The sequence below is a fragment of the Embiotoca jacksoni genome, unplaced genomic scaffold (assembly GCF_022577435.1).
Source record: "Embiotoca jacksoni isolate LCO1_2020_lvr unplaced genomic scaffold, fEmbJac1.0.p SCAF_70, whole genome shotgun sequence".
Lineage (NCBI taxonomy): Eukaryota > Metazoa > Chordata > Actinopteri > Embiotocidae > Embiotoca > Embiotoca jacksoni.
The window spans coordinates 924,798-933,409 of NW_027185426.1; the positions used below are offsets into that span (position 1 = coordinate 924,798).

At 48.8% G+C, this 8,612-nt stretch overlaps 1 protein-coding gene across 4 annotated transcripts; it reads right to left on the minus strand.

Moving 5' to 3' along the window:
• Positions 1-398: 398 nt before the first annotated feature.
• Positions 399-7,598, minus strand: LOC138215177 (zinc finger protein 483). Of its 4 annotated transcripts, none has more exons than XM_069177188.1 (3): positions 7,449-7,598; positions 4,066-4,702; positions 399-3,720 (listed from the first exon to the last, which is right to left on the minus strand). In XM_069177188.1, the coding sequence occupies exons 2-3, from the start codon at positions 4,641-4,643 to the stop codon at positions 3,051-3,053; spliced, it is 1,248 nt and encodes a 415-aa protein (XP_069033289.1). In that variant the 5' UTR covers positions 4,644-4,702; positions 7,449-7,598; the 3' UTR covers positions 399-3,050. The 4 variants fall into 4 exon arrangements, with proteins under 4 accessions (XP_069033289.1, XP_069033290.1, XP_069033291.1 ...); XM_069177189.1 differs by lacking the exon at positions 7,449-7,598 and adding an exon at positions 5,500-5,655; XM_069177190.1 differs by lacking the exon at positions 7,449-7,598 and adding an exon at positions 5,223-5,421.
• Positions 7,599-8,612: the final 1,014 nt, after the last annotated feature.

Below are 8,612 nucleotides of genomic sequence, written 5' to 3' on the forward strand. Positions count from 1 at the left end.
ACATGTCGTCTAAAATATGATATAAAGACACTATAACATGTCTATAATATATTTTCCAAGACAAACTCACCTGAAGTCCTTTGTGATCCTCAGAGATCAGCGGTCGATACTCACCTGAGATTCTGCCTCGGTGTATCCAGACCTCCTGCTGGTACGGTGTCGGGATTCAGACATACCCCAGATGCCTCCCCCCCCCCCCCCTCTGCGAACACACACACACACACACACACACACCTGCTGCCCCCCCCCCCCCCATGTCAATCTCATGGCCATGCCCTCGAACAACGTTGAGTTTTAACTGAACTGCAGTTCCACCGTCCGACTACCGGAGGCTCTGATCACTCACCCCTCTGCTGCCCTCCAGTGGACACACACAGGAAGTGACGACACAGGGGAAGCTTCTTTTAGAGGTTTATTACAAAACGCAAGACAGAACATGTCAACTGGGTTTTTAATCTATCGGCAAACACGATACAATGACGAACGACCTTCTAACTGCAGGTGAAGCTTCGCTGGAACCGACCGAAACAAACCAACACAACATGGAGCTCAATGGAGAACAGGAAACAGAAACCAGGACATAAAGAGCAGGGGGGTTGCGAGGGGGGGGGGGGACCAAGTGCTTCTCTTCTTTTCGTACGGGACATCTGAAGTGCTTTGACACACTTATAAATAAGTCACCATTAAATTAAGTCAAATCCAATTAACACATTAAAATTCACAAACTCAAAGTGTCCACAAGCAGGAACTCAAAAGGTGAGGGGGCGGGGCCAGAGGTGACGCTTTTATTTTGGTGAAAGCTCGTCCGTCTTTCAGCCAGGAAACGTCTCGGTCCAGGACGTCTGAATCTTTAAATAATTTACGAAGGTGTGAACAAACGAGTCCTGAAATCTATTTATTTTCACCAATAAAACAACACTTCCTGTTTTTGTCCAATTTCACAATAATATTCCAGAAAAGAAGACGTCAAGATGTTTGCTTTTAGTTTGCAGCCAATCAGATTTCAGTTGTCGGGTAGTTTTGGTGTTTACGGATCGGTCGGATGGTTTCAGGTCCAGATGTTCCCACGGAAACAAAGTCTGAGCTCGTTGTTGTCTTCCGGTCCCGATAACTCGGATGTCAACATGTCAACGACAGCTCGGGTTCAAACGATCAGCTGGACGACAGTTTGACAGAATGTTTGTTTGTTCTGTTGATCAAAACTGTTTCTGTCAGATGCAGATGTTTCCAGAGAGGAACCAGACGATGTACGTCTCCTCGTACGTCTCCTCGTACGTCTCCTCGTACGTCTCCTCGTACGTCTCCTCAAATTGCGAGAAATCTCAGGAACTTTCAACAAACTTATTTGGAGGCTTAACTTTTGAAAAACTGGACATGTTTGCTGTTAAAGATGGTGGTGATGCAAAAGGATGGTGGCGGTGTTGTTGCTACGGTAACGAGGGCAGCTAGGCCGAGCCTAGACACGCACTTGTTTTTTTCTTTTTTAACTCGTGACATTTAAATAGCGTTCATATATTTATATATTACAACATCGTTCCAAATTCATAAATAAGTAGTGCAGTTCCTCCTTCGACCACCGGCACCAACACGCTGCGTCTAAAACCAGAAACCAGAACTCTGCCAGAAAACTGCAAACATGGCCGACCAGCGACTCGTCGGCTCCCATTTTTAAATTTTAAAAATATGAAAGCTGTAACACAGTCGACCAATCTGAACACTGTGCCAACAAGTACTTCAGCCAATCAGAGTCACTCAGGGAGGAAGTGGGCGAGGCCATGTGAAAGGAAGAGGAGGCGGTGCGGTGATCCGACCGACCGACGGTCACCGACGACAAAAACACGAAACGAGAAATGATCAAGAACCGAAACAGGAAGTTAAAGATGATGTCGTTGGATTGATCGATTGATCGTCGTTGGATTGATTCGGGTTCGATGTCTTTGGAGCAGAAACAACTGCTGGGGTCGATCAATAATGAAGATGATCCCTCAATGTTTGTTGCAGCAGCTGATCATACCCAAGAGGATCAATAATTCTATTCAGTTTTGGAATTTAAATCTTCGGATCAATCCGATCAATCTACCGACTGTTCCGTCTCTGGTTGATCGTTTTTGTGCGTTCTGTCGTTAATAAACCCGATCGGCACGGCCAGCTGATTATTGATCACTAAAATCTGAGAAACTGAATCTGCAGCTTCCCATGATGCTCCGTGTGCTCTTACTCAGACCAACAGGTGCCGGGGTTGATGGGAAATGGAGTGTGACAGACAGGTAGAGGGGCAGGGGGCGGGGCCTGGGGTAACACTTTAGATCTAATCCCATTCTTCAGAGCAATTTGTTAAAGGTCAGTTCTGACCATATATGGTCGTGACCGTGTGAGGAGATCACCCACCATACAACCTTATATGGACATGACCTTATATGGACATGACCACATGCGGAGATCGCCAACCATACGACCTTATATGGACATGACCATATAAGGAGATCGCACACCAATACGACCTTATATGGACATGACCATATAAGGAAATCGCCCACCAATACGACCTTATATGGACATGACCTTATATGGACATGACTATATGAGGAGATCGCCCACCATACGACCTTATATGGATGTCCTGCTGCTATCTACACCAGAGAAGAACCAACCAATTCCCAAAACAAGGACAACCAGAATCTGTCCCCAACTGGTCCACAACGTTTCCAAAGTAGAAGTTTTCCATAACTGGTTCCAAACCAGTCCAGAACCAGGTGGTGCTGATTCAGAACCGACCCGGAACAGGTCCAGAACCGGTCCACACCCAGGCCAGAGCCGGGTGGCGTCACTCAGAGTCAGACTCGAGCGGAGCGGTCTCGTCTAAGACGGGTCTCTTCCGGCGCTTGGCGGCGGCGGCCCGGGAGCGCTGCTCCTCCTCCAGGTGCGCCTTCTTGTGGCGGGAGAAGCTGGACGAGTGCATGAAGGTCTTGTTGCAGGCGGCGCAGGTGTAGGTCTTGGTCTTGGTGGCGGGGAGTCCCGTCTTGGCGTGTGGAGACTTATGGTGCTGCTGTTTACCGCGTCCGCCAACGTCCGCCGCCCTGTGGGTCTGCTGGTGGCGCGCCAGGCTGGAGGCGTGGCTGAAACGCTTCCCGCAGTGGCTGCAGCCGTGGCGACCGACTCCTCCCCCCCCCCCCTCCTCCTCCTCCTCCTCTTCCTCCCACCTCTTCATCTTCTGGGATAACGGGGCCCCGTTTGGCGGCCCGGCCCCCCCGGCGGCGGCGGTTCTTCTTGCAGAGGGTGTAGAAATTGGGTTTGTCGCGGGAGCAGAGCTTGAGGCGGATCTTGAGGTCGGACGAGGTCTCGCCCAGGTTCTCCTTGCCGGGCGTGTAGCTGTCCAGCAGCTCCTTGACGTGGGTCACCTGGTGCTTCGACAGCTGCGTGGACGTCCTGAAGCTCATGTCGCACTGCGGGCAGGCGTAGAACTTATCGCCGCCCGTCTGGATGATGGCGGTCGCCACGTGCTGCTGCCTCTTGGTCTTCCTGTTCCTGCCGCCGGCCTTTAGCTGGTGGCGCAGGGCGGCCATGTTGGGGCTGAGGGTGGCGTCCTTGGGGATGCCCTTTCCTTTCTTGTGGATGAGGCGGTGGCGCGACAGGCTGGAGCTGTGGTTGAACTCCTTCCCGCAGATGTTGCACGGGTGAATGCGTCGCTTCCCGTGCAGCCGCAGGTGACTCCCGAGCATCCTGACGGGTAAACAGAAAACACAGCAGTCACACCGGCTCCTTTGTTTGAGGACGTCACCGTGGAAACGCCTCACGTCAGCATGTTTTTAGACAAAACTATCAACATCATATTTTAATTCCGTCTGTGATAAGTTAATTGTATTTCACGTCTGTAAATGTCTGAACATTCCAGTTTGTAATTTACAACCTGAACCGTCAGACCCGATCACGTCAGATTATTGAATTGTTCCAGCGGGTCTGAGAGGGTCGGGCACTGCGCTGCGGTGGATCAGTGAACTGTGCGACGGGGCGGGGCCTCTTCCACAGCGAAAACAAGCCCCGCCCCTTGCTCCTTTGGGTACACACCTGCTGCCTTTGAAGCTCATGCCGCAGTGGGGGCAGGTGTAGCGTGCGTCCTGGTGCGTGGGCTCCAGCGCCCTCTTGGCGGGCGGCGGCGCGGCGGCGCTCTTCCCGGCGTGCGTCTGCTGGTGGCGGTACAGGCTGGAGGCGTGGCTGTAGCACTTCCCACAGTAGCTGCAGCGGAACTGACGCTCGTCCGGCTCGAAGTCGGCCTGGTCCGAGTCGGCCTCGCCGTCCAGCTGGCTGCTGCCCGCCTCCACCAGAACCTCGTGCTCCTCCTCGCCGTCCTCGTCCTCCTCGTCCGAGTCCGTCTTGATCTCCACGCTCTGCTCCGTCACCTCGCAGGGGTACACCTCCTCGTAGGGCGCGAAGAAGGCCTCGTCCGTCTCGATCTTCAGCTGGTCGGCCGTCAGGTCCGTCGGGTCGTCCGAGTCCTTCTTCACGCAGGAGATGGTGAACTTTGACCCCACCTCCGCCCACTTCACCACGTACTCGATGGGCTGCGTGTCCAGCTCCACCGTGATGAAGTCGGCGCCCAGGGCGTCCGACTCCGACACGGCGAGCTCCGCCTCCGAGTCCTCCATCCTGCACCGCTGAACCAGGAGGAGGAGAAGAAGAAGAGGGGCAATGTAGCACTACAGGCCTGGAGGGGGGGGGGGGGGGGGGGGGACAAGATCAATACGTGTTAAAGTCAAACTGATATTAAATTATTCTTCATCTGTTTCGTATGTTAAATAAAAAACAATATATGAACAGGAAGTTGTGACTCGACTCGTTCTGACGTCACAACTATTACAAATGAAGTCACGACTGGCCACTGAAGATGACCTCTGACCTCCTGGCAGCCCAACAGAAAGTAAAAGCCCTCCTCTGAGCTTCATCGGGTCACGTGACCTCCGTCAGTAGCCGAGAAGCTCCACCCGCTGCCAGCCGCCCCGAACTCCGTTCACAAATCGGACGTTTGGACCGCCCAGCAGCCCGACGGGAGAACCGCCCCGTTTACCGATTCGATCGGTCATCCTCATATCGATTACACAGGAAATCAATCAATCAGCATTTAATGAGCACCGACACGAACAGCAGACTATCTCCCGATGAAGAGCGCGCGCAGGGCGGCAGCTCGCAGGGCATCCATTAATAACGAGCTCCGTCGAGCCACTCACGTCGCTGTGCTGCTGGCTGAAGGCCGAACCGCTTCCGACACCGAGTCACACCGAAATATTTCTCTAACTCGTTTTTGAATGCTATCGTGACGGCCGTGAAGCCAGCAGCTTTAAAACAGACGGTTTTTCAGTGAGTTCCGTGAGTCGGCCGGGCTGCTGTCATGACGAGGAAGCGGAGGACGGATTCTCTGCGCCGCGAACCTCAGCTGTCAAAATAAAAGAGCGGATGGCGGAATAACCCGCGCGGACCGGATGAGTCGGTGAAACAGCCACTCACCGAGCTTTAACGGCGGTAGAGCGGCGTTAACCGTCAAATTCACCGGTGGACACGGTCACAATAAACAGGAAGCAGCGGACGTGGACACAAAGCATTGTGGGAAAGGATTAAATGGTTGCGGAGAACGGAAGTACAGCAGATTGTCCTCCAAAATAAGAGCACAGTAACGTCAGGGAAAAAAAGATGAAAAATAAAACATTAGATGAAACTGACAAAGTAAATAAATATGATAACTAACTCGTTGGTCAGGAGCAGGTCTTCATGGTGTGTGAGTGGATGAAAAGACAGATGTCTCTGAACCGTCTGTCCTGTGTCAGGAAGACAAGTTGTGATTGGACGTGTGGTGTCGCTTCACGCTGCTTCTTCATCACGTCACTCAGACATTTTCGTGTGCGAACAATAAACTGTTTCTAAAAGAGTTCGTAGCTTCAGGTCTGTAAAATGGTTCTGATCCAGAAGTGTCTTCAGCTGCAATACCAGCGAGTGCCACTAGAGGTCGGCTCCAAAAAGCCTCCGGCTCCATAGACTCCCATTCAACTTCTCTCATCAAATCCAAAGTGAATAAAATGTGTCCATCAGTTATCTCGGTGTTGTTAGCTAAAGTCACTCCTTCTTATTAGTTTTCTGGAGGTCCATCTGAAAATATCCGCTCCGAACTAACAAGATGGTGACGGACAGAATCTGAACTGATGTTCCTAACGAGCAGAAACAATCGGCGTGAACATTTGCGATAAACGTGAAGAGATTTGACGAAGTTACACAACAGCCATGACAGAGAATAAAAATTTATAAAATAAAATAAAATCAATAACAGAATAAAAGATGAGCAGAAAAATATATATACATTATTTCAATGTAAACTGTGAAATAAATTAATAGGAAAAATTTATAAAATGATAAAGTTAATGACATGGATTGTATATATATATACATATATATATATACGTATATATATATATATGTATATACATATATATATATACGTATATATATATATGTATATATATATATATATATACATATATATATATCATACACACACACATAAATATATATATATATATACGTATATATATATACATATATATATATACGTATATATATATATATATATGAATGATGATCCGAACAACGTTTGCTTGTTTGTAAAATTAACATTTACGTTCCCGCTCTGGAGGACTTTTATTTTGAAATGTGCCAACTGAAGCAGCTTCCTGTTGACTTTTCGGAGCTTCACAGATTTTAGTTTGACATCAAACAGATCAATAATCAATAATAATAAATCAGTTGTGACCTCGTTGAACAACAGTTCAGTCTATTAGCAGCAGCTGTAGATTATTTCTTATTATTTTATTCCATTGTTTCTGCTGTGATTCAGAATTATTTTATTTATTTTTTTTTAGTCGGGTTTTCACATCTGGATCCGTTTCCTGTTTTCTAAAATGTGAATTCAGGCTGCAGGTCGTTTCTGTTTCTAACAAATATGAAGAAAAACTTTACATCATAACTTCATATCAAGCTGAAGCTAACATGTAAATATACAGATCATCTTTAAACTTTCTGATCCATGAATGACATTAATTATCATTTAATGAAGAGGAGGATGAAGAACAGGATAATGAAGAGGAGGAGGAGGAGGAAGATCGAGAGAAGGAGGAGGAGGAGGATGAACAGGATGAAAATGAAGAGGAGCAGAGCGGTTCAGATATTTTTGCCGCCGCAGCAGCGGCACCGCGCCGCTGTCGGTACCGGACTCTCGGAGTGTATCTGACGGTGTTTCCTGTCGTTTCCGGTCGGCCGCAGCAGCTCAGACTCCCGCCGAGTCTCAGCCTGCATCCGGACATCAACACACGGTGTCCGACCGTCGGCGCCGCCGCCGCGCGACACCCACATGCCTCTGCTTCCGTTTACCATCAAATGAAAGAGGTCACGTTCAAACAAACACTTACGGTTTAATCCGGATCGGTCCGCTTCTCCCGGTTCGGTCCTGGACGGGGATCTCAGTCCGCGGTCTCTGCCGCACCTCTGTCACATCCCAGCCGGGGAGCGGCGGCGGCGTGGCGGCTGACGACGCTGCTGCGGCAAGAAGCGGCAAAGAGCGGCACGTCTTAATGTAGAATGAATGAGTGGCTGCGGCATGGAGGCGGCAAGGCGGACCGTTCGGACCCTCTCTGGGCTGTGATTGGTTGAACTCCGGCGCAGCCTTTGTCTGATTGGCCGGTGGACTGAAAGCCCGCCAACTGCCTTCAAATGTCGCGAGGTGTCGTGAAGCCTGACGGCGTCCTGGTAACGTCACGGAGTTCGTCTTTTTATAGTCATACCGCTGCGTCATACATGTGTGTACGTCATCACCACCGATTAATCTCGGGAGGCCTTTTAAGACAAAGAATAAAACCAGGAAGTGCTGAACTCCATTAGAAAACCAACCGATTTCAGTGTGTGGTCACGTGATCATACAGCACTACTGCAGCGCTGCGTTTTCCTGATGACCCTGAAGGACACACAGTAGAGTAAAGTAGAATGAGGTAGAATGAGATAGAATGAGATGAGGTAGAATGAGATGAGGTAGAATGAGATGAGATAGAATGAGATGAGGTAGAATGAGATAAGATAGAATGAGATGAGGTAGAATGAGATGAGATAGAATGAGATGAGGTAGAATGAGATGAGATAGAATGAGATGGGGTAGAATGAGATATAATGAGATGCGATAAAATGAGGGAGAATGAGATAGAATGAGATGAGGTAGAATGAGATAGAATGAGATGCGATAGAATGCGGTAGAATGAGGTAGAATGAGATGAAGTAGAATGAGATAGAACGCGATGAGGTAGAATGAGATGAGGTAGAATGAGATAGAATGAGATGCGATAGAATGAGGGAGAATGAGATAGAATGAGATGAGGTAGAATGAGATAGAATGAGATGCGATAGAATGCGGTAGAATGAGGTAGAATGAGATGAAGTAGAATGAGATAGAACGCGATGAGGTAGAATGAGATGAGATAGAATGAGATGAGGTAGAATGAGATGAGATAGAATGAGATGAGGTAGAATGAGATAGAACGAGATGAGGTAGAATGAGATAGAACGAGATGAGGTAGAATGAGATG